This window comes from Colossoma macropomum, unplaced genomic scaffold (assembly GCF_904425465.1).
Source record: "Colossoma macropomum unplaced genomic scaffold, Colossoma_macropomum, whole genome shotgun sequence".
Lineage (NCBI taxonomy): Eukaryota > Metazoa > Chordata > Actinopteri > Characiformes > Serrasalmidae > Colossoma > Colossoma macropomum.
The window spans coordinates 12,276,548-12,302,257 of record NW_023494809.1 but is presented as its reverse complement, the minus strand read 5'-3'; the positions used below and the strand labels follow the sequence as shown (position 1 = coordinate 12,302,257).

At 39.4% G+C, this 25,710-nt stretch overlaps 1 protein-coding gene across 1 annotated transcript in view; it reads left to right on the top strand.

Moving 5' to 3' along the window:
- The window catches only part of ago1 (argonaute RISC component 1), a 38,600-nt gene extending 13,398 nt beyond the window's left edge, over nucleotides 1-25,202 (top strand). Inside the window, exons 2-19 of the mRNA XM_036558911.1 lie at nucleotides 1,412-1,598; nucleotides 3,164-3,284; nucleotides 3,777-3,958; nucleotides 4,513-4,649; nucleotides 5,306-5,440; nucleotides 7,008-7,095; nucleotides 8,960-9,107; nucleotides 9,234-9,353; nucleotides 9,626-9,748; nucleotides 12,935-13,068; nucleotides 13,285-13,469; nucleotides 14,373-14,532; nucleotides 14,810-14,900; nucleotides 20,569-20,763; nucleotides 22,174-22,308; nucleotides 23,571-23,672; nucleotides 23,783-23,982; nucleotides 25,063-25,202. Of these exons, the coding sequence (XP_036414804.1) occupies nucleotides 1,412-1,598; nucleotides 3,164-3,284; nucleotides 3,777-3,958; nucleotides 4,513-4,649; nucleotides 5,306-5,440; nucleotides 7,008-7,095; nucleotides 8,960-9,107; nucleotides 9,234-9,353; nucleotides 9,626-9,748; nucleotides 12,935-13,068; nucleotides 13,285-13,469; nucleotides 14,373-14,532; nucleotides 14,810-14,900; nucleotides 20,569-20,763; nucleotides 22,174-22,308; nucleotides 23,571-23,672; nucleotides 23,783-23,982; nucleotides 25,063-25,171 (2,552 nt within the window). The 3' untranslated portion in view covers nucleotides 25,172-25,202. The remainder of the gene's footprint in view (nucleotides 1-1,411; nucleotides 1,599-3,163; nucleotides 3,285-3,776; nucleotides 3,959-4,512; nucleotides 4,650-5,305; nucleotides 5,441-7,007; nucleotides 7,096-8,959; nucleotides 9,108-9,233; nucleotides 9,354-9,625; nucleotides 9,749-12,934; nucleotides 13,069-13,284; nucleotides 13,470-14,372; nucleotides 14,533-14,809; nucleotides 14,901-20,568; nucleotides 20,764-22,173; nucleotides 22,309-23,570; nucleotides 23,673-23,782; nucleotides 23,983-25,062) is intronic.
- Nucleotides 25,203-25,710: the final 508 nt, after the last annotated feature.

Here is a 25,710-nt window from a genome sequence, read left to right as displayed (position 1 = left end):
TTCATCTCCTGTATGATGTGGTAGAGCCCCCCGTATTGTCTTCTTTTCTTTTGAATGGGGTGAACTTATCAAATTGACTGTTTTTTTTTTTTCCTTCCAAACAATTGTACTTGTTGTGAATGGGCCTAAATGGCTAAAGGGAGGTTGGAAAATGGTCATGTAAAAAAAAGATTTGGTTAAAATATTATTTTGAATGTTTTACGAAGTGCTCTGTTTGTCTAGAGGATTGAGAATGGACTAGTCCGATTGAGGCCATTTGAAATACAATTTCTATCTGATTGAACGAGGTGGGTAAGCCTGTAGATAATCTGTTAAATATAAGACAAAATAACGTGTAAACACCTGAATCCGATTACAATCCCAATCAGAAAGTTTATGTTCTGCACATGTGTGTTTGGATCATAGCGAAAGTTTAGAACATTCAGCATGGTGGGAGCAGAAACTGGTCTGTAGAGGAGACAAAGTTTATGCTTTCAACTTTAAAAGACGGCGGTGGGACGGGCGTCCAGCTTTTGTGTCTCTGAACACGCTGTCTTCCTCTCACCCTTCTTTAATAAGGACGTGAAGTACGTTTTCATGAGTCTGACATCATTTTAAAGTGATTAAAAACACAGGTAGCACACACACTTGGGTAGCTAACGCACTGCTGCTTGTTTCTCACGCTGACTGGACTCGTGATGCTCATTGTCAGATTAATGTCTACACTAAGCGGTGCTCTACGCATGCACATAATTTTGCATCTGATTACTTGTAGAGATTTTCATCAGATTGCTGAGTAGAGTGAGCACAAACACCTCAGTCTTAATCTATAATCAAAATGTATTCAATCAGATCGGCAAAACTATTGCATGTTAAAACAGCCAGTGAGTCATTTACTTGGACCCTAAATGACCCATGAAACCGTGTGATGTCATCCTTACTGTAAAATCCTTAAATTTCACCCTCTCTCACTCAGAGAATCACTGTGATCTCATCCTTTCTGATAAACTCTCTCTCTCTCGCTCTCCCTTCTCTGTGCAAATGCTTGTATCACTGTGTGATCTCATCCTTAGTCTTCTCTCAGTCACTCTATGACTCTGCTGTCTGGCCCTGAGCTCTATACATGATTTAATTGTTGTTAAAGCAATTTAAAAAAGAGTTCATTAAACAGTCTTAAACTACTAAATCAAACTGTCCCCTTGAATGTAGTTTTAGGCCCTGTTTGCTTCTTTAGTTTTTCACTGGAGCTACAAGGTTAATGTAGCTGACAAGTAATGCAAGCTTATAAGCATTTTTAACCTTAACTAGACTTGCCTATGTGGTTTCTCATAATGTAACACATACTGTTACTTAAAAATAGTCTGTAATAAAAGAATGCCTCATAACTAAAAAAGCCATCTTTTGTATAAACCTCTGTGTCTTTCTCTCTCAGTGCCCGTGGGGCTGTACCCCCCTCCCCTGCAGCAGGTGTTCCAGGCCCCCCGCAGGCCGGGCATGGGCACCGTGGGGAAGCCCATCAAGCTGCTGGCGAACTACTTCGAGGTGGAGATCCCGAAGATGGACGTCTATCACTACGAGGTTGACATCAAACCTGACAAGTGCCCTCGTCGGGTCAACAGGTAATGATCCCTTCAACCCAGGAGAGCTCGGTCATGTCTGATTAATCCAAGAACAGGGACACTCTTTTATACACCTGTATGCAAAAGTTTGGGCACCCTTGGCCAAATTACACATTTTGTTGCTGATTTTTGAAGTAAAAAGCAGTGAACATAACCTCTACTGCAAACTGTTTAAAAAATAACATACTTTATATTTGATGTATTTAAAACATAGGAAAAAAAAAACAGAACAGTAATTGTGACGTGAAAATTTGAATACCATTCCAGCTGTAATGTCTATAAGCTTAATTTACTCATTAAGGCTTATTAACATCATAAGAATTGGTTAGCCAGGTCAGGAATTTTCTCTAGGAAATGTAAGCTGATGACAGTTCCAGAGTGTTCTTAATTGTTTGGCTCATCACACCTTGTGTTAACACTCAACAACCATGAGATCCTCTAAGTCACTGGCTGAGGAATGTGAAAAAGAAGCAAATTAATGCTTACAAAGTAGAAGAAGACTATCAAAAGATATTAGAGCTCTTTCAGTTCGCAATTTTAGCTGTCCAAAATGTCCTTAAGAAATGGCAGTTAAGGGGAACTGTGAAAGTCAAGGCAAGATCTGGAAGCCCAAGAAAATTCTCAGATAGAACTGCTCGTTTTCTGTCAGAGAGACAGAGCACCCCCTCATATGATAGCAAAGGACCTGCAGGAAGGTTTAGCTGACACAGGAGTGGTGGTGCACTGTTTACTGTGCAGAATTGCGTTCACAAACATGATGTGCATAGAAGTTATCCGAAGGGGGCCTTACCTGAGACCTCATCACGAAAGTCAATATCTGAGGTATTCAAAATAACATCTGGAAACAAGTGTTGTGGACTGATGAAGTCAACTTTTTGACCACAATATTTGGTGAAAAAAAGGAGCAGCATTTGATGAAAAGAACATCTTGCCAGCTGTTAAGCATGGGCATGGATCTGTTATGCTTTGGGGTTGTATGGCAGCCAGTGGCACAGAAAATATTGCATGAGTTGATGGAAAAATGGATTCTACTAAATATCAGCAAATTCTGAAAGCAAATGTGATGCAGTCACTCAAGAAACTGGGACTGAAAAGAGGCTGGCTGCAACAACAGGACAATGATCCAATATCCACTTACCGCAAGAAGCGTAAAGCTCAACCTTTTGAAATGGCCCTGATAGTACCCAGACTTTAATGTCTTTGAACACATGTGGGTAGACCTTAGGCATGCTGCGCTTGCAAGACAGCCTAAGGATATCACAGAACTTGCAAGGAAGAGTCACTAAAACACTAAAACAATAGAAAGACCCCTAACTGTCTACACAAAGTGTTTACAAGTGGTGATCTCTGCCAAAGAGGATGTAAGTTCTGCCTTGTTAGTTTGTCCAAAGGTTTCGCACATGACACAATTACCATTTCATTTTTTGTCTTTTCGTAAGTGAATCAAATATAAAGTTAACCATGCATGAACATCTGCAAAAAGTTATTACTGCTTTTCACTTCAAAAATGCATAAAACATTTAATGTGATAAAAGAGTATCTGTTCCGTGTTTCCTGTTCTGCAGGGAGGTTGTGGAGTACATGGTGCAGCATTTCAAACCGCAGCTTTTTGGTGACCGGAAACCAGTGTACGACGGCAAGAAGAACATCTACACAGTCCTGGCTCTTCCTATAGGGAGCGAAAAGGTCAGTTAAGGCTGCGGCATTAGCATTAATATTTGAATATACAGATATCCGGCTTTTTGATTCGAAGAAGACTGCAGTGTAGATTCGCATATGATGCATGAATTTTACTCCTTCGTCATAAATGTGAACAATATCTCTTGGAATAAAATTAGGAACTAGTAAATAACAAATCCTGTATAATCTTCTCATCTTTATCTTGTCTCAGTGTTTGACTGTGGCTGCATGGAACTGCCAAGATTGTCTGTTTCACACTAAGACAAATAAATGCATCATAGCAGAGCTATATATTGAAATATTGCACTCTCAAATATGTTAATCTTTAATTTTTTTTTCCAAAGGTAATCAGTGACAATTTAAATTGGGAGTATTTATATAGCAAAATGCCCCCCATTATACAGTCATAACATAACATGGGAGCAACCAGGTGTTTTTACCTGATTTGTAACAGGTTTGTCCTGACCCTTAATCAGTCTCTGGCCTTTAATGTTGCAGGTGGACTTTGAGGTGACCATCCCAGGTGAAGGGAAGGATCGAATCTTTAAGGTGTCCATTCGCTGGCTGGCGAAGGTGTCGTGGCGGCTGCTTCAGGAGACGCTGGTCAGTGGTCGGCTTCAGGTCCCGATGGACTCTGTTCAGGCTCTGGATGTGGCCATGAGACATCTGGCCTCCATGAGGTACACAGGATAGGGATTATTATTATTATGCATACGGTATGAAATGGCTTGAAATGTTTTAAAAAAAACTTGCTAGTAATTGCTGAAAGGTGGTCCTTAATGGCAAAGAGCATGGTACAGTTGTGTTTAAGAGAGTTTTGTTTTAGTTCTTTGAGATTGCTTGCCAACTACAGTAGGGCTAAAATGGTTACTTGGGGGAAAAACCCCTAAAATCAAAAGTGCTCCATAGTGTTCGTATGACCCACACAGTCATTCTGACAGACTGTAATACACTACAGGAAGTGTAGGGGGTGACATGGCTTCTATTATTTCATTTAAAAAGTGAAGGGAGAGGAAACCACAGAAGACATTAAAGTTAGTGTATTAAGTGAATAATAGTTGATAGATGTTCTGATTATAGAATTGCTTCTTAATTGCTGCACTAAGTTACAGTGATTTCTAAGAAAGTCTCTTGCACTTTTTAAGTGAAATGAGCCTGTTATGACAAGACTGTAACAAAAGAAGGTGTAGCTTGACTAAACAATGGCCAAACGGATATCTATCCCACCCTACAGGTACACTCCAGTGGGTCGGTCCTTCTTCTCTCCCCCTGAAGGCTATTACCATCCTCTGGGAGGAGGGAGGGAGGTCTGGTTTGGCTTTCATCAATCCGTACGGCCCGCCATGTGGAAGATGATGCTGAACATTGATGGTGAGGCACTGAAGTTAAAATTCTGTGATATTCGCTGTACCTTATGGGTCAGTTAGCTGATTAATTAGCTAAAAGAAGTGATGGTTCATTGAATAATCAAATTAGCTATCCCACATGTAATGAGTCATCCAAGAGACTGATGCAGCTAGCAACTAATGGAAGTTTATGTCTACCAATTACCATCATGCAAACTGCATGTCTACTCGCATCAAAGTGTGTGGAGTCGTTCAGTTTCTCTAATAGACTTGATCATGTGGTTTCTGACACTGTGTAACACACTGTTGTCTATAAACATGGCTCCTGCTGCTGTTTTTAACTACACAATTTGCTTTTTAGCTACATTAGCCTTGTAGCTCCAGTGCAAAAATCCATTACATTTGTAGTGAGTGGAAAATGGTGTAAATTAGATTTTTGGACAATCACTTTAAGATAAAGGAAAAGGCCTCTTTAGTTTCATCTTGGTGGTTTTTTTTTTGTGCTGAAATGGTTGTGAATTTATAAAGCATCACTTTTTTATAATAATATTTTACAAAATGGCCTCCTTCAAGGGGTATTTGATGTTGGAGTGGTGTCATTTGTCATATTATTTTATTTATTTTTAAAAACACCTAAACCCTTGTATAATTAAATCTCTCTGCAATTATCTCGTTTTCCAGTATCAGCCACGGCCTTCTACAAAGCCCAGCCTGTCATTGAGTTCATGTGCGAGGTTCTGGACATCCGCAACATCGACGAGCAGCCCAAGACTTTAACAGATTCCCAAAGGGTCCGCTTCACCAAGGAGATCAAAGGTGGGCTACTGCTCAGACACAGTCCTGAACCAGCAGTTCATTGAAAGTCAACTTGATATTAGGGGTGGATGGCAGGGCTGGGCAGTATGAGTATATTTATTATTATTTTGGTAAATTGGGTCATTTTATGTCACAATATGCTTTTCTGAGCATATTGTTGGAATTGCCAGTACTGAAAACACTTCCCAGCTGGATATTTGAGTATAAAGAGAGCATAATCAGTCCTGGTTAATTGGATTTAGTGCAGCACAGTTGAATATAAATCATTAAAGTCATAGTTTCACAGTAGTCTGTAAATGCTGCACTATTTTTTTTTCTTATCAAATGTCAGAAAAAATATATTGTGACATCATGGATCGTGATATCGCTCACTTCTACTCACAATATTTAGTTTTTTGGAGGGGAGTTAATACTTTTTGTTTAGAAGAAAGTATATTGACCATAAGAAAGAAAATATACACAAAGGCCCAGGATTTATCCACAGCATTGGTAGGGATACTAAAAGGATATTTCTATATTAGTATACTGTTGTTGTTGTTATTATAATATTACACTAATAATAAATATAATTATAATATTATATTGAAGGGATATTATACAAACTTTAGTAGTAGTAACAGTAGTTGTGGCAAAAACAATAACAGTAGATAATGTATTTATTAATAATATATTGTTAAAGAAATACTATTAGTTATCATCTAACAAGTATTATGTTCAGACATAAAAAAGAATATGTTAAGTAAACAACATAAGTAAATAAACATACAAACATAAAGCTTCCACATCCTTTTCTGAAGTTTAAAAAGTTGGAACAAACTATCAAAAACTATGAATACAGTAATTTTGGTTCAACGTTAAAAGTTAAAAGTTTAGGGCTCTGGATTTGACTTCAACTGGCCTGTACTGACTTGGGACCTGAATCGAGACTTGACTGGCTTGAGTGCTTGTTACTTGCAACGTAGTGAATTGATCGCACCTCTGCTGATTTATGCTGTCTTTGCAATGAAACATGCAATATCGACAAAATCCACAGTACACTCAGAAAAGTATGTGAAATGTAATGCGTCATAAATTATCAGGATAATCAAACATTTCATTATGTTAAAACTAAATTTTTTTTTTTAGCCTTGTTAGTTGATGTTTCTGGTCATATTGAGCATAATTCATCATATTATATATAAAAAAGACAACGTTCTTGTTTTTCTGTAATTAGGATATGTTATGATTTCTGATTCATATAAACTTTAACCAAGGCATACATCAGTTTTACTGCCAGTTCAACTGCGCTGATACTCTAATCACAATTTTCCATTGAGTCATTCTTGAAAGCTGGTTGATTTTGAACACAATGAATCAAACTTGTCTCAATAAAAGACTAATAGATTAAGATCAAACTTTTGAACTAAGGCAAGCAGTTACTGAATCCAGTTGAATTACTCTGGACAGTCATCCACTGAGTCATTGTCATGTGTCATCATGAATCACACTGTTAAAGACTCAGATATGTGCATGAAGTTTTGTATTTATGGTAAATATTTGATACTTATCTGTGTTTTTCATGTTTTAGGGCTGAAGGTGGAGGTGACGCACTGTGGTCAGATGAAGAGAAAGTATCGAGTGTGTAACGTAACACGTCGTCCTGCTAGTCACCAGACGTGAGTCTTTTATCTGTAAAACTCACTGTGTGTCTTACTGTCAAGTTTTTTAAGAAGTTTTGTTAAGGAAATAAACTACGTTCAAAAAGTATGTGGACATCTGAATATCAAACCATATGAGCTTGTTGGACATCCTATTCCAAAACCATAGGCCCCATTTTGCAGCTAAATCAGCCTCCACTCCTCTGGGAAGCTTTCCACAAGAGTGCTTCTTTGGGAATTTGTGCCCATTCAGTCAAAAGAGAATTTGTGATGTCAGACACTGATGAAGGCCTGGCTCGCATTAGATGTTCCAGTTCATCCCAAAGGTGCTCGTTGGGGTTGAGGTCAGGGCTCTGTGCAAACCGCTGGAGTTCCTCCACACCAAACCCGTCAAACCATCTCTTGCTGGAGCTTGCGTTGTGCACAGGGGCTCAGTCATGCTGGAACAGGAAAGGGTCTTCACCTAACTGCTGACACAAAGTTGGAAGCATATGATTGTCTAAAATGTCTTTGTATGCTGTAGCATTAACATCACCCTTCACTGGAACTATGAGGCCTGGAAAACAGCCCCAGCCCATTATCCCTACTCTACCAAACGTTACTGTTGGTACTATACATTCCAGTAGCTGATGTTTTCCTGGCATCCGACAAACCCAGATTCATCGGGCTGCCAGACAGTGAAACTCCAGAGAAGACGTTTCCATTGCTCTGCGAGTTTGTGTGGTCTGCTGTTTCGTGGCTGAGCTGTTGTTGCTCCTAAACACATTCACAATAATAGCACTTACAGTTGACTGGGGCAGATCTAGCAGGCCAGAAATTTCATGAACTGACTCATGGCAAAGGTGGCTTCCTGTGACCGTTGTCTTGTTTAAAGTCACTGAGCTTTTCAGTATGACCCATTCATTTGTTTTATTTGTACTTAAAACGGCCTCTAAGTACAAGTTAGTCTTTTTCAGGAGAAATATTTGAAGAGGGTAGATGTAAGCAGCAGTTTCCAAAACAGGAGATCAAAAATTCTTAAGCTACAGAGGCAATAGGACTCCTAACAACCACCTGGAAGACCCGGTAGACCCCAACACTGTCCCCATCAGATAAACAGCACTTAAAGCTTTCATCTTTAAGAGAGAGGAGAAAATCAAGCTGCTTCAGATCTGAAAAAATTCACAGCCATCCTTCCACTGTGAGAAGACAACTCAGCGCTATGGGTCTGAAAGGAACAATGGACTGACCACTCCAGACTGACCAGTCCAGACATTCAGCATCACTCAGTGTGATTGGATTGCTTCAGAAAATGATCAACCAACTTCTAAGACTAAACTTTGGAGGTGTGTGTGCAGATTCCTTAGAGAAACTGAAAATTAGTGAAAATGGAAGCTGTAATGATAGGAAAAGTGACACACTGAACACTGAACAATCTGATATTATGTTTAATTGTTAATGCCTCTGTGTCATTTTCTGTTCAGTGTGTTGTCTGCTTCTTACCCGACACTGAAAATGAATAACCTGTACTTAATGGCGGTGGAAATTAAATAAAGTACTATTACAGTACTGTATGTGTTAACACTTAGCTATATATTAGCAGTTTAGTTTGTGCTGTTTGTTACTACATAAGCATGTATAACAAAACAAAAAACCTATTATAATCTAAGGAAAAATTCTGGACATTTCAGAAACCAATCATCAGTTGGTTCCAGACGATTGAACTGTATAATTTTGGGTAGTAAGGGTGACCAGCATTTGTGAAGCTTTCCTGCAAACCATGCTTATGCATGCTTAACTTGTTAGTAAAGCAGTAAAGAATGGAGAATGTGCTAAACGTAGTTTAGAGCTGTGCATGTTTAGTGCTGAGATGATGATTGTTACCTTCTGGATTTGTCTCCAGGTTTCCGCTGCAGCTCGAGAGTGGTCAAACAGTGGAATGTACAGTGGCGCAATATTTTAAACAGAAGTACAACCTGCAGCTTAAATACCCTCACCTGCCCTGCCTGCAGGTGGGCCAGGAGCAGAAACACACCTACCTGCCTCTAGAGGTGAGACATCATCGTTAGAATTATTAATTCACCTAAAATGCTGGCAGAACGAGTTCGCTTAAGCCACAAGACTCAGATCTTTCTGACTTCTAGCGTGTTTTTGTTTCCCTTCTGTCCTCTTTGTAGGTGTGTAATATAGTAGCTGGGCAGAGATGCATAAAGAAACTGACTGATAATCAGACGTCCACCATGATCAAAGCCACAGCACGCTCGGCACCGGACAGGCAGGAAGAGATCAGCAGACTGGTGAGTGCTGCCTCCTAGTGGACAGTCATGAAAGCACAACATGGCTAAGTGCATTTTTTAAAAATTTAAAAACGGCATTTACCTGTAGAGTCCCATTCAGTGGAAATTCATTTTAAAATGTGAAATAGTAATACAAAGTAAAACAGCATAATTGGTTTGGTAACAGATTAAATGTATTTTTCATGTCATATTTTAAAACCTAAGGCATTGACCATATATGACAAATGGAAAGAGTTTCTTTTAAACTTGTGTCCATGTGCGTCTCTCTGTAGATGAAGAACGCTAATTTCAATCTGGACCCCTACATTCAAGAGTTTGGAATCAAGGTGAGGGACGACATGGCGGAGGTGACAGGCAGAGTCCTCCCAGCACCCATCCTGCAGTACGGCGGCAGGGTAAGATACAAACATGGGAGAATTATAAGGACCAGACCAGGCTTATTATAGGTGTGAAGTTTTCATTAGTTTTATTTTTATTGACTTCATTTTGTTTTTTGATTTCAGTTTAGTTTCAGTTAGCCTTAAGGGTACATTATTAGTCTTAGTTTTGTTTTATTTTTTTCTGAAAAGTAACAGTTTTAGTTTAGTGTTAAGTTTTTATTCATTCTGTTTTGCTTGTAGTTTAATGTTATGATGAACATTGTGATAACGATCCAGCATCCAAACTATTATTATATAACTATTATAACTATTATTTATTTATTTATTTATTTTTGTTTTGTGGATCCTATGAGGCTACTGTAGTTAACAAGTAATGGTAGTAGCTTATGTATGCTAATTAGCACTGTGCAAACACAAGCTCACATCATCACAAGTGTTCTTATGGTTTAAAATATCCTGGAAATGTCATGGACTATAGAAATTTGTCCTGGAAAAGTTCTGTAAAATAATAAATGTTGAAAAAGAAAATTTCCATAACTTTTCCCGCATGTGATTAGTCGTCTTATCACATAAGAAACACTGAATAGTCTACATTAGGGGTTCTTAACCTTTGCACCGTGAAGCACCGTTTAGTGTTCCGCAAGCCTGTAGTCAGAAGGAGGTAGTAATTCGTAGTGATAGATGTAAGATAATTCACTTGCATAAGGAGAATGTCAAAGAAAAATAAGTGAAACAGCAGCAGTTTCCAAAACAGGAGATCAAAAATTCTTAAGCTACAGAGGCAATAGGACTCTTAACAACCACCTGGAAGACCCGGTAGACCCCAACACTGTCCCCATCAGATAAACAGCACTTAAAGCTTTCATCTTTAAGAGAGAGGAGAAAATCAAGCTGCTTCAGATCTGAGAAAATTCACAGCCATCCTTCCACTGTGAGAAGACAACTCAGCGCTATGGGTCTGAAAGGAACAATGGACTGACCACCCCAGACTGACCAGTCCAGACCTCAGCATCACTCAATGTGATTGGATTGCTTCAGAAAATGATCAACCAACTTCTAAGACTAAACTTTGGAGGTGTGTGCTTACAGGTCTTACAGGTGCCATACAGTCAACATAACTGTTTTAATGACTGACTCTTTAGACACTGAGCACAAGCTGCTGTTAAAAACGATAGACGAGCCATAAGATAAAAGCGAAGAGATGCGTTTGATTTCAGCTCACGGATTGTAGCGGAGCGTCTTTTGGCCGAGCATCAGTGACCTGAGCGGTTAAACACAAACTGATCAAAAAGTGACAAAGCCGATATCAAGTACGATTTATCATTATTGTTGATTGTGATGATGTTAATCTTAAAGCCCGGTGAATGGGCTGACGAATCACAGAAACTGTCAAAAGTAAAAATAAATCTTGAGACCAAACTGGGAAAGCCAGTGGAGTATTTTCAGTGAAAATGCGATGGACTGCAGCTCCAAATCACAGTCCACATTTACCTTATACATTTCTATTCTTCTTTTTTCTTTTTTCCCCCTTTGTAACATCACTACCACCATGAGTTTTTTTAAAAAAAAAAAAAAACGTTTCATGTTTTTTAACATGCCTGCAAATTTTGCAAACCTACTGACAGCCAGAATGGCTGATCTGAATTCTTTTCTCAGGCCCTAACGTTCAGGTTTTCAGCGTCAGCATTTAAGAAAAGAAAAATAAAGTTGAATTTAAAAAAGCTCATTTTAGTTTTCCTGTGGGCCACTGTACTTTGTAGTTATACACAGGTGGGCCTTGGGGTGGACAAGGCTGAGGAGCCCTGGTCTAGACTGTAGAAAACACACCGAGACCCACACTAATGTATCTGTGCATGGACTAGCTTGACTAACATTTATTAACATGAAACCTGGTAAGCCGATGGGTAGCATTTTTTGCCATTCAAACACAAGTGAGGAGGGATTAACAAGTCGAATGAAAGAGGCAAAACAAACCGCTGCTGCTTCACAGACTGAGACCTGCTTGACCAGCTTCTTGCCCATGAGTCACAGCGCTTGGCCTGAACAGTGACTACTAAACAAACATCACCTGTCTGACTGTTGAGATGCTCTCAATAAACATACTGCCTTATAGCCATTGTTGTGCATTTTCAAATTATGTCAAAAACTGAAAACCGGCTAAAATGGAGATATCAGGTATCGACAGCAGTGATACAGTATGTCAATTTCATGGAGTGCCAGTATAAATGATATATCACCCAGCACTATGCTAGATGTTTGACATTGAAATTTAATTTTATGTCATGGAAAAAGTCATGGAATTTCACTGTTTAGAAAGTATGTGAATCTGCAACACTTGCTTGCCTTTAACTATGTTAAGCTGTTAAGTCTTAGGGATATATGAAATGTTTTGGCTGAAAATGGTCAAAATTGGCGCTTTTGGTTTTTGGCCGAAAGAGAAGGAAGGCTGAAAAAAACGAAAGATAAAATAGGACAACAACAAAATGTAGAAATCTAACACTTAACAAGTTTGTTCCTTTGCTCTCTTGTACCAGTTAGCGCAGGCTAGAGTCGCAATGATACAGTGGGCCCACAGTTTGGTATGTGTGACGGTTTTTGCGCCACGGTATTGGTACAATTTTTGGTTTCTTTAAATTTAAGAAAAAAAGAAATCTTTCCGTTCAGAAGAATGGCAGCATGACTGACTAGGCCTGCTTTCTGTCTCTACTGTATGAAATTAAGGGCAGAAAAACATTAAAATTTGAATTAAAAGTGCTTAGCTTTGACAGCATGTGGATGCTTTGCCTTCTCTATTTTAAATAATTAAAGAAAGCTAGAAAGAAAACTTCCCGAGAGCTGTAGAAATGTACAAACGGCATCCAAAAAGCAAATAAAAACTTTCCAATAATAGAAAGAAAAAAATCCTATACTAATGGAATGCCTTGGATGACCAGCTGTTCTCTGTTAACAAGGACGTTGGATTTCGTGGCACATACTGCAGCCCACATACTATAATCAGTTTTGTTTTTATTTTGTTTACTATCATCTCAATTTTGTTCTGTTGAAAATCTGTTTATCAATAATTAAAATGTACTTTCATTACATTGTAGTTTTTATGTTTAATTCATTATTCAAATGCATAAATAAAACAGTAACCGGTTTTAAGTTTTAGCCAAGAAAAGTATACATGTCCATTTATTGACATGCTCTTCCTCTTTGCAGAACCGGGCCATAGCCACACCCAATCAGGGTGTGTGGGACATGCGAGGGAAGCAGTTCTACAACGGCATTGAGATCAAAGTGTGGGCCATCGCCTGCTTCGCCCCTCAGAAACAATGTCGAGAGGAAGTGCTCAAGTAAGACTCTACTCTGTTAGTGGGAAAAACTTGTGTCACTGTTTTGGGTGTTTTTTTGTTTTTTTTTTCCTTTTGAAATGCCAGAAACTTTGCTGCAATATGTGTTTCATAGTCACAAAACATCCCCATTCATTGCATTATTCATGAAAAAGTAGCTTATTTTCTCACATAAAGTTTGTTGAGTCTCAGTCTAAACTTAATGTTCACCTCTTGCAGGAACTTCACTGACCAGCTGCGTAAGATCTCTAAAGATGCTGGGATGCCCATCCAGGGACAGCCGTGTTTCTGTAAGTACGCGCAGGGAGCAGACAGTGTGGAGCCCATGTTCAGACACCTGAAGAACACCTACTCCGGCTTGCAGCTCATCATCGTCATCCTGCCTGGAAAAACACCCGTCTACGGTACACAACAAGAAGTCTTCTAAATCTTATACGTACTGTACTAATGACAGCACACATTTGTTCTGCTACTGTATTGGTAGGCTACTTCAAGTTCATTTTGCAGCGCTGTAGCGGTGTCCTATCATAAAGCAATAGCCGATCCAGCAAAGGCAGTAAAACCTGTGCTTTGTGTGGTGTTTTTTATGCTCAGTTTAAAGCTGTTTTTAAATTTTTAAACTATATTAACTAATACACTTGAGTGTTTTGCATTGTTTTTTCTGAGTTGTTGCTTCAGTGATAACAAGCAAAAGCTGAATCGAAGTAGCATACTAGCACGCTAAATAGTATGTAACAAGATTAGTATCAGTAACATTGTGCACTCATTAGTGTAAAAGGTTTGGGACACAGCATTAGTGAGACTCATTCAACGGTCCAGCAGCTCCAGTGGCTGATTGTAGCCCTGCTGTGCCACTTCAAAATTAAAAATTACGAAAGATATTTCCTGATTTAAGGATGCATTTACTGAGGTAAACTGGATATCTTTTAGCCGTGTGTGTATGTACCGAAGCTAATTTTGGAATCTTATTCGCCAGCGTCCATTCCATTGGCCTTCATCCACCTGCAGGCTTGTAGCTGCAGCAATGGTGATGAGAGAAGCAATGTGAGAGCTGCAGTTTGCCTACCAATTTGGCAGCGGGCTGTTCTTAGTGGTGTAATCGAATAATATAAATACATCTCCAATGCTCACGTCCCAACATGCATGTAAAAATTGAACTGATGTTTGGTGGCTTGACTTGAAATGGCACTTAAATGTGCAGGGCTTGGTTCATTTGCCATTTAGCTTTTAACATAAACAGATGAATAACTGATGAATAACATCAATATGTTTGTGTGAACCCTCTGTGTTCTGTGTTTATGGTGCAGCGGAGGTGAAGCGTGTAGGAGACACTCTTCTGGGCATGGCCACTCAGTGTGTTCAGGTGAAGAACGTGGTGAAGACGTCTCCACAGACGCTCTCCAACCTCTGCCTCAAAATCAACGTCAAACTTGGCGGCATCAACAACATCCTAGTGCCCCATCAACGGTGAGAACCTGAACCAGCTCTCGTGTCAAGCTCAGTTCAACTCCATCTCTCCATGATGTTGCTTGTGTTTGTTTTTTGTTTATGTAGGAGGCACATGAAGGACATCTGAGGGAAGTGCCACTAAATTTACAGATAAATGCATTATTCTCACATTTTTCAGAAAAAAAAATCCTTTGGATGGAAAATTGGCTGCTGAGGCAGAAAATGAGACTTGCGCCACTCCAACCCTGTGATGTGAACATAGCGGAAAAACTTTTTGTGTGTGTTGTGCTTCCAGGTCTGCGGTGTTCCAGCAGCCCGTTATCTTCCTTGGAGCAGATGTCACTCATCCACCAGCAGGAGATGGCAAAAAGCCATCAATTACTGCAGTTAGTATGATTCATGTGTTCTCTCTCACACATCACACTATCAATGCACTGTGTAACAAATGCTTAACAGCTGTTGCCGAGTTGGACAATGTTGGACAAGCTTTACAGAACATTGAAATCCCATGTAATGTAATGAGAAACTGTGGAGCAGTTTTATTTTAGGATGAATAAATAATGCAAATTGCAATTAATAATTATGTTTATACTTAATCCTCTGAAAGGTCATACTACTCCATAGCTTACACAGTACTTTCACAGTAGTTAGTGAAAGATTCTTAGCAGTTACTGAAGAATTCTTAGCAGTTACTGAAAAAAAAAAATATCCAAATTGGAGTCAAAGTAGATCAGGGTGTGTACCCAGGGGCTAAACTGGGCCAAAGCACAAGATCTAGAGGTCAGATGGGTCATCAGGAGGGGAACTGTTCCAGTGGCTTTTCCACATGGACATGGTTTGACACGGAATGCTTAAAACCAAGCTCAGCACGTTTCTTTTTCAGCACAGGTACCTAACCGTTCTTGAAGCCACTGAACCATTCGGTGGGATGATTCTACACTGGTTCTACGTTTATGTTGCCATTGTGCCACCACATCCTGCTGCGCTATTTAAAACCCGAAAACAATCAAATAAGTTCACATGGACGGCAAAAAAATGAAAGCAGTGCATTTTAAACCTACCATTCAATAAACGTCAAAGCTTTAATCTACCGCCAGTTTCTAATAGTTAAATGCCACTGCTAACCAGGAGAAAGTAACTGGTTAGCATTCACAGTAAAAAGCTTTCTTACGCAAGTTGAGATGATAATGACTCAAATCTGAGGAAATTAAGACGAGCGGCTCTTGTTCTGTGGTGTTTGGAGCTGGAGCCTCCTAGCTAAGCTGATATTAGATGGGCTCCTCTCTTCTAGCTAACTTAACAGGATCCAAAACCCCAGTACGGGTTTGATTTTACTAACTGAACTGGTGCTCTGCCATCACAAGTATAGACGATAAAAAACTTATAGCAGTGTGAGCAAAGTCAACTGATTAACGGTGGAGTCACAGAAAGCCGAAATCGAATTTGTTTTGTAGTGTTTTAAGCTGTAGCCTGCTAGGCTAAGCTAACGCAAGTGTATGGCTTACAAAAGACCTGTTTAGAGCATAAAGACTCATATCTGAGAGTGCAAATTCAAATGACTGGTGTTGAAGTGACAGAAAGATGAAAAATAGAATTGTTCTGTGGCGCTTTGTGCTGTACTCAGCTGGGCAATGCTAATGCTAGTGTTGTTAGCCAGCTACAGGTAAAAGCCACCGCAGTACAGGCTGTTTCAGTAGCAGATGTTCAAATGACACCCATTTAGAGAATAAAGAAGAGGAGAGCACGCTGTGAATGAAGTTGGACTGATAGACATCAAACGTGTTTTGTGGTGGGTGCTGTGTGTGAAGCTATTAGCCTGTTAGCTGATAGCCACTTGTTTGTGTAGTTTTCTTGAGTATTTACTGGTTCTTACTATCTGCCCAACACATGGAAAAAGAAACCATAGCCGGCCTCACAAGTCCAGACCAGCACGGAACGGCTCACTACTGCCCTGAGAACTGCTTGGGTCGATCGTGGGAAAAGTGTCCATTGTTCAGACTTATTTGACTAGTTTAAAAACTTTAGTGTGACTTTCAGTTTCTATAATTTTGAACAAACAGAAAATTGACAAACAATGAATGCTAAAACAGCCAAAGAAATGAAGAGACAGAAACATAGCATGTTATTAGTTTTAATCCCATTTTCATGGCATTGTTTCACTATGTTGTTCCCACATTATTAACACCCATGAAAAAAAGAGGCTCCTCATTTCTGAAAGCTCTGAATCCCCTGTGTATCTGCTATGATCATATTACACATTCAAGTTCGGTTATTTTAGCACTTTACATTGCAGTAATTTAAGAAAGTAGGCAAAAAGTATCAGCTTAGTGTTAAAGTAAATGGTAGTCTAGAATATCTGAGCAAATGAGTAGGCATAACTCTCTTGGAGCTATGTCTTTCCTATTTGGAGTTGCTCCTGCCTGTAGGAATGCACACTTGGAATATCTTTCCTAAACTAGATTAGTATTAGTCTTTAGTATTGAATTAGTATTAATTTTAATAGATCTGAAGTGTGCACTGTGTGGCTGTGGTATATACAGGAATACAAGTATCTTATCGGATTTAACGCCAACATGTGAATGCAGCATAAATCTGACCTAGTATTCATTTTGAGACTAGATCTAATCTACGCATGTTAAATAAGACTCAGTGTTTACTTGAAGTCATGAGGGGAAAATAACCAGATATTCAAAGATCCATCAGCGAAGAGAATATCTAGATGATCAAAATCAGCTGTCACGCCTGGCCTCAGTCCTGACTCATTCCTCTCGCTGCAGAGTTTGCGTCTGAAGTTCGGTCTCCTACTTACTTTGTAGTTGTGTGATGTGCTTATTAATCTGAAGTTTGAACCCAAAGGCACTTCAGCTCTGTTGAAGATCCTAACAGTAATGCTTTTCTTTACTGTTCTGTTCCTTTCTTAAAGTGGAATTCCACCATTTTTTTTTTTTTCAAATTTTGAAAAACGTGTGGCATTTCCCTTTAATCAGTGATGCACGATGTTTCATATACTGTCAATGTAACATGTAAACCACTAGATTTTCTGCTCCTTTCCTTTCAATGAACCTGAGCTACTCCAGTTATACCTTTTCCTATCAGCACCGCCTTATTTGAGCAGACTTGTATAGTAATTACAGTAAAGGCCTTTTTCCCCACACAAGGCTACTTACTGTGCTTACTTGTGGTTCAGTAGCTGGTTGTAATTGTAAGAGGGCTGAGGGCCTGTGGGCAGTGGCTCAAGCCTCCGGACTCTGAGGGGCGAGCCGAAGCCGTAATGACCGCCCTGCTGCTGCTGCGGTGGTCAGCACCGCCCTGTCCTTCATGCTTCTAGAGAACGCTTTGGAGAGCCAGGCACGCAGCAGAGGTGGAGAAGGAAGGATTTAGGAGTGGTTAAAGCCGAGAGGGAGTGAGCGAGTGGCTCGCTGATGACTCACAGACAACAGGAAGCGACGTCACCACGCCCCGCCACGGCGTGACCGCACGGCTGCTTTGTGGTTGCCAGGCGATGGTGACAAAGGACTGAGTCACAGGGAAATGAGCGAAAGGAGTGGACGCTTCTGGAGCACATGTGTGTACGGGTTTGTGTGTTCGGAGGGTGTGGTGCTGAGCGGTGTTGACTGTGTTTTGTTTTTGTTTTTTTTTTCTTTTCTTTCCCAGTCCCTATGGCGAGGTGAGCTGCTGACAGCATCTGGAATTGTTCAGTACTTCATCTCGGCCAATAGAGGGCAGTGCTTTTATAGCAATGCATGGAATTCTATAGAATGGTTTACAGAGCAGTTCTACAGTTTTTTGTAAGTTTTCTGCATAAGTCAGTGGTTGAGGTGTGAACAAAGTCACTCAGAGTGGTTTGACGTGAAATGGTTCATAGTAGAATTTCTCTACACTGGTGGTAATGGGAACCAGGGGTCAGCATGTCTACAGTGCAAATGTAACCATTTTATTGGCTATCCAAAACCACCAGTGACTTTCAAAATAGGCCAGAACCTTAAAAAGATCCTAACCCAATATCTCAGGCATCCAGCAGCGTACCATTTCGTGAAATAACTTTCTGTGAGGCAGCTTTCAGAGGTGTTAAACTCTTCAGACGTCTGGTTCCTATTACTACCACTGTAAACAGTTCTGACTGTTTCTCTAGAATGGGGATTGTATGGAAAGTAGCAGCCCCAGCTTTACAGCTTGCCTGTTTTGTGAGGAGCAAACAATATCTTTGCGCATCTGGAGGTTTGTTTGTTTTTGCTGCACAAACAACACAGTGAAATTCTCTCTAAAAACGTCTCATGTCTTGTCTGTATAGTTTTGCTGTAGAAAAATGGATGTCTGAATATTTTGCATTTTTGTGTCATTTATTCACATCACTTTCAACTTATTGTTGGATGTGGAGTTTTCGCACATCTTTAAAAATTAGATCAGTCTCCCAATAGCAAATGTTTCCATCAACTTTCTGCACAAATTGCAGTGAAATGGAAATGAGTTTTACTGCCCAGCAGCTCATTTCCATCAAACTGAGTTTTAGCGATTACAAATGTTGTACGTAATGACATCATTTCTTGCAAAAAACTGTTGTGGGATAAGATGAAATATATTTTTAGTGGAACTATTTGCTTTACAACACCCTGCATGTACCTTACTGCCCTAAGTTAGGCCTATATATTTAAAAAAAAATCAAAATCTGCCATAAAACCCATATGAAAAAAAAAAAAATCATACCTTCAGACTTGTCTCCAGATATTTCTGAGGTATAGGTTTTTCTTGGGTGGTAATTTTGTTAGCAAAAACATCTATCGGTTTGTATTGAGAGCTGTTTGCATTTCTGGCTGTATGACTGTTTTCAGGCAAATCGCGCAGACTGGTTCATCAAGGTGAAATGTAAATGAGTAAAATGTGTGTATTTGGCTGGTTAGTTGACAGATGTGTAACAGAAATTTGTCATAATTTTCAAACGCATTTATCATAACGAAAGGAAAAAAAAAAACATTATTTCTTATTCTTGGCTCACCTCCTGACCCTAATTCCAGTCATCAGGCAGTGTGTTCTTAGCCATTTTGTGTGTCACCACTGTGACACACACAGCCCTTACTGTGAACAGCTCTGACTCTGTTTCTACCAAGTTTTACCAGAATGGAGCATTTCGCATTTAAATCATTCTGAAAGGCTTTGTTTACATTTTAACAGTTTGATTATGCAGAAATTTTGTAGAATCAGAGTAATTCCCCTTTAACTATGCAACATGCCTTTTTCCTTGTTTAAAGATAACTGTGTGTCATTCACTGTCAGAAACCACATTGTGAAGTCTGTGTTTGATTACTGAACAGCTCCACATGATTCGAGGGAAGTGTGATGATTTAGGCATGCTATGGGCGTGATGCTAATCAGTGGGGTATAAGATTAAATTGTGTAGCCAGATCAGCCTCAACGCTCCGGTGAAAAGTAGTAAAAGTAGTGAAGTAAACTTGGGAAAGGTGGAAAACTTTGGGTGTGCCTCATCAAGGAAATTGTGTAGTTTTTTCAGCAATCTACAATACTGTGCAAAAGACCACCCATCTTTTAGTTAATCTCCAGCCAAAATGGTCATTTAGTTACTAATTGTTCAGCAGTAAATTACACAGAAGCCTTAACAAATAAATATAATACTTTTTCTGTATTCACTGTGTCCACTCTTTACCTTCATTACAGCTTCCATTCTTTGCAGGAGCCTCACTTTGCAGCCATAAATCTAAAGTTCAGTCTTAGAAGTTGGTTGCAATTTGTGCTTCTCGTGATCCAAATAATTTCACACATACATTTAACACATTCAGTCCATTGTTCTGAGAACACCAGCAGCTTTTTTGTTTGACTGGCCAGTTTTCTTCCTTTCTTGTCTATTTTTTTCATTTCCTTAATATATTTTAAATATATATTTTTGTTTTTCTTTTTCTTTACGCAAGTGGACTATCTTATTTCTATGCTGTTCAAAAACATTCAACTTGCATTAAATGGACATTAAATAAATGGAGGCTGGTCATTCTTTTACCCAGTACTGTATTTCTCTAACCGATCACCCTCTTGCCTTCTCTCTAGGTGGTGGGCAGTATGGATGCCCACCCCAGTCGGTACTGTGCCACGGTGCGGGTCCAGAGGCCCCGACAGGAAATCATCGAAGACCTTTCATACATGGTGCGAGAACTCCTCATCCAGTTCTACAAGTCCACCCGCTTCAAGCCCACCAGAATCATCTTCTACAGGGACGGCGTTCCAGAAGGCCAGCTACCACAGGTCAGCTCATTTGGTTGGTTTCAGTATCTGTCACTTTAAGCGAATTGTACATTCATCGTGATTCATCAGAATTGTTGCCCTCCGCATTGAGTGAATCACACAGTGCAGCTGTTAGTGAATTTTATCCAGTAGTGTGCAGGATCGTCTTACTGTGTGTAACATCCACACAACCTGAACAAATGTGGAGTGTAGGTGCTTTTGACTATGCAAATGTTCTGATTGCTGTTTATTGCAATCACAGTAATTATAGACATGGATATGGGTGCAGCTATCATCCTAGAGTACACACTCAAAAAGGTTCTTTAGTAAAGGCAGTGGTTCTGTTTCGAACCATGAACCATTTCTTGCTTAAATGATTCTTTGCATGGTGAAATGGTTTGATGAGATTGATGGAGACTGTGTTGTATATGGTTCTATAGAAAACCTTTTTAAAAATGGCTCTATATAGTACCAAAAAGTGTTCTGTAGTTATGATGTCAAGCTTGTTTGATGTAGCATGTAAACAGTTCATATATAGAAACTAAGCTGCAAAAGCAGTCTGTTTTGAATGTATTGTTTATTTGTGATGTCACAAAAGCCTGCGCTGTTTACATATATCTATGTACAGTAATTTAGCTCCGCCCACTTACACTGAAATTGGGAATATTTCAGCCTGGACTGCTTTTTGAATAATGCACAGTTCAGGGCAGCCAATCAAAACAGAGGTCATTTGCAAACCACTGTTGCTGGACCAAAACCTTGGATCTTTAAAATGTTAAGAAAAAAAAAAACATTGGTTACTTTTTACTTTAAGTCAGTGCAATTACTTTTTTCCCCAAATACAGTTTTGGAGCATTTTTATTTTTCCATTCATCATGAAATTTCCACACAGTGTAATTTTTCAGATTTCAAACATGCAAAAATGCGAATACTAACTATATATATATATATATATATATATATATATATATATATATATATATATATATATATAAACTATATTATTATATTATTAACTATATTGATATATAGGTGTATTTTTCGGTAATACAAATTGAGGTAGATTTAGTCCCAAGTTGTATGATGCATGTATGTCTGCATTAGTACATGCATTGACAGATATGTACGTGAAGAATATCGGAAATCAGCATCAATGTGGAATTTAGACATTCACAAAAAACCTTAAAAAAATGTTAGGAAAAAAGCAGGAAATTAAATTGGCGAGGCTCAATTAGCTTGATTTTGTCTTATTTACGCCCCATTAGCTTCGCTATTTGCACCATCAGGGTGTTGTTTTTGTTTGAAATTTGAACAGAATTTCATTCTGTTTTTCCTGAAAGTGTTTTTAAAAATGATGAGCGAATCAGATCCCTGAGGATGATTTTGTCAGCGATGACTCATGCCTGTTTTCTGTCCTTCCTCTAAATGCAGATCCTGCACTACGAGCTGCTGGCCATCAGGGACGCCTGCATTAAGTTGGAGAAGGACTACCAGCCCGGCATCACCTACATCGTGGTGCAGAAACGCCACCACACCCGCCTCTTCTGCGCCGACAAGTCCGAGAGGGTGAGTTTCCTGGAACAGCGTGGAATGACTCACTGCTGAGAGGGGTCTGGCTGAAGCCTCAAAGCAATGAAAAGAATGATTAGACACAGATTAAACACAGACGAACTCACAGGCATAGAGTTAGAAGCTGTAAGAGTAAAACATGTGTCATATGCTTTTCAAAAGCAGTTTAGAAACAGTACTTGTGCTTATAATGTGTATATACAGTGCTGTGCAAAAGTCAGAGACCACCCCTCATTTATTCTAGTCAAAACAGGCTTTAAGTGCAAGCTATTCATTTTTCAGGAGATATTTCTAATTAAATATAAGATAATCCACTTGCATTAGGAGGGGAAAATCAAAGAAAATTAAGTGGAGTTTCCAAAACTGGAGTTAAAAAAAATGATTAAAAGCTACAGAGAAGTTGAGACTCCTAACAACCACCTGCAAGGTAGACCACCAAAACTGCCTCCATCAGATAAACAGTACTTAAAGCATTCATATTTGAGAGAGAGGAGAAAATCAAGCTACTTCAGATCTGAGAAAATCCACTGCCATCCTTCCACTGTGAGAGGACAACTCGGCGCTATAGGTCTAAAAGGATGTGAAGCTGTCAAGAAGCCACACTGAGAAAAGGAGACAGACACTTAAAGCAAAGAAGCTGAACAATGGACTGACCACCCCAGAGTCCAGATCTCAACATCTCTGAATGTGTTTGAATTACTTCAGAAAATGATCAACCAACTTCTAAGACTGAACTTTGGAGGTGTGTCTGCAGATTTCTTTGAAAAACTGAAAATGAGTCTCCTGAAAAGAATGGAAGCTGTAACAAAGGGAAAGAGTGGACACACTTAAACACTGAAACTGTTTAATTATAATTACTGAAAATACAGATATTAAGTAGTTCAAGCGTTGTATGTGTTTTCTCCTTTTTTTAAATGAATAATTTGTAGTTAATGGCCATTTGACTCAAAGGGTTTACATAAACATGCGCTAAGTGGGCCGATAAAAATGGTCCTGATTTAATTGGAATAACTCCTGTAAAGTTGCCATTTTGTAGATTTTTACCATTTTTGGCATTTTCTTTGTTCTGATGGTAACATGTAAAATTATGTATGTATGTATGTGTGTGTGTATGTGTATGTGTATATATATATATATATATATATATATATATATATATATATATATATATATATATATATATTAGTTTCATAAAAATACTATAAAAATATTTCATAATATTTATAGATTTTAACACATTTTTGCCCTTATTTCACCAGATCGGGAAAAGTGGCAACATTCCAGCAGGAACCACTGTTGACACCAGCATCACACACCCCTTTGAGTTTGATTTCTACCTGTGCAGTCATGCAGGTATTCAGGTGGGTCCTGCTGTTTGTTTTTGTTCCCCTGCCTCCTACACACACTTTGAAGTACTTTTGCTCACTCTTCTTAGGAATTAGTATTCTGAAAATGTTTTCCTGTGTTTTAGGGCACCAGCCGACCCTCTCATTACTACGTGCTGTGGGATGACAATCGCTTTACTGCAGACGAGCTCCAAATTCTCACCTACCAGCTGTGCCACACGTATGTTCGCTGCACACGCTCCGTGTCCATCCCAGCACCCGCCTACTACGCTCGGTTAGTGGCCTTCCGTGCCCGCTACCACTTGGTGGACAAAGAGCACGACAGGTGAGTGAGGTCTTGTTCACAGAAGGAAGCCGAAGCCAGCTCTTAAGACCTTATACAGTGAACTTTATGGAAGAAACAACTCATATTTACAGATTGGAGACTATTTTTGATTCTCGGATTAACATTTAAATTGGTTGCCACTGCAGCCCTTACTGTACAGTTCATTATTTGAGATGAGATCTAAACAAAGTCTTTCAGAGTGCTTTGATGAGAAATGGTTTATTGTAGAAAAACGTATTAAAATTCCTTTGCAGTGGTGGTGATAGGAACCAGGGGTCGAAAATAGAGCCATTTTATTTAATGAACAGTGAACCTACACGTGTCTTCTGAGTTTATATATGTAATGTTGATGATTATAAAACAGTGGGGAAATCCAGGAAAATAAATTTTCTTTGGGGGCTGTTTTGACTTAGAATGCCCTACATGTACTCCTCCACCATGAATGACTTGTTTTAGAGCAAAACCTTCAAAAGTCTCATAAAACAGTGTCTCAGACCACAAGCAGCGTATTCATAACTAGTTCATATAATAACTTTGTGAGGGAGCTTTTAAAGGCATTAAACTCTTCAGACATCTGGTTCCTATCACCACCACTGTGAACAATTCTGGCTCTGTACATTTCTCTAGAACAGACAATTTTACACCAAACCACTCTGAATGGCTTTGTTTACATCTTAACAACTGAATTATAGTGAGATGTTGAAAAATCTGTGAAATTCCCCTTTAACAAAATATGCCCCATTACAACCCCAATAATTTGGAGGCTTCAGGAAAAACTCACTTAGCCCAGTGTGTCCATATAACCACCAGGTCTAATCATTTTAAATTTAAATATCAAATGTTATTATTGTTTTTGGATACTTGATACTTGGATACTTGGATATTGAAATTGTTCCACTCTAAATGTCTAGTGTTTGCTAGATACTGAGACCAATGAGCCAAAGCCATTTAACTGTTGATTGTCAGACAAGCATATTCAGTATATTCTGTGTGGTGCTTGTTATGTGATGCTGTATCACATACCTTAAGATGGATTAAGATTTTTTTTCCTTATTCCCTTTTCCCATTCTCTCTCTGTAGTGGGGAGGGCAGTCATGTTTCTGGTCAGAGTAACGGTCGGGACCCCCAGGCTCTGGCCAAAGCTGTGCAGATTCACCACGACACCCTGAGGACCATGTACTTCGCCTGATGGATCTTCACTACACCCCCTGACGGCCTGCGTGAGGGGCGCTGCAGGGCCCTACAGTGGCCTCAAGACACTCCTGACCTCCCTGCGCTCGAGCCAGTACACACAGCACCACCGGAACTACAAAAAAACTACAAATCCCACACACCTGAGCAGTACTGAATTAATGTGGAGCATCCTGACCTCACCACATTTTTTTAAACATGGCAGGGCTCCTTTTCAGTTGGTTTGTTTTTGTCCCTTTTTTGTTTTTAAGTGTGTTGTTGTATACTACCTTCACGTTCCCGTACGTATGTATGTTCGTATGCAATATGGAGGGGAGGAAAATCCGAAGATTTGACTGCCACCACGACGCTGCCTCTTTTTAGGCCTGTCCGGCAGGCTGCTCTCCAGTGTCCAGCACCCAGGCCCTTGAACCCCTAGTCTGGGCGAAGAAAACCGAAAGTGGACACCCTTGTGTTATTTTAATTCTTGCTCTTTTTGAAGTACACTATTTTTTATTGTTTTCATATTTGTTGTTTTTTTTTGTTTTGTTTTGTTTT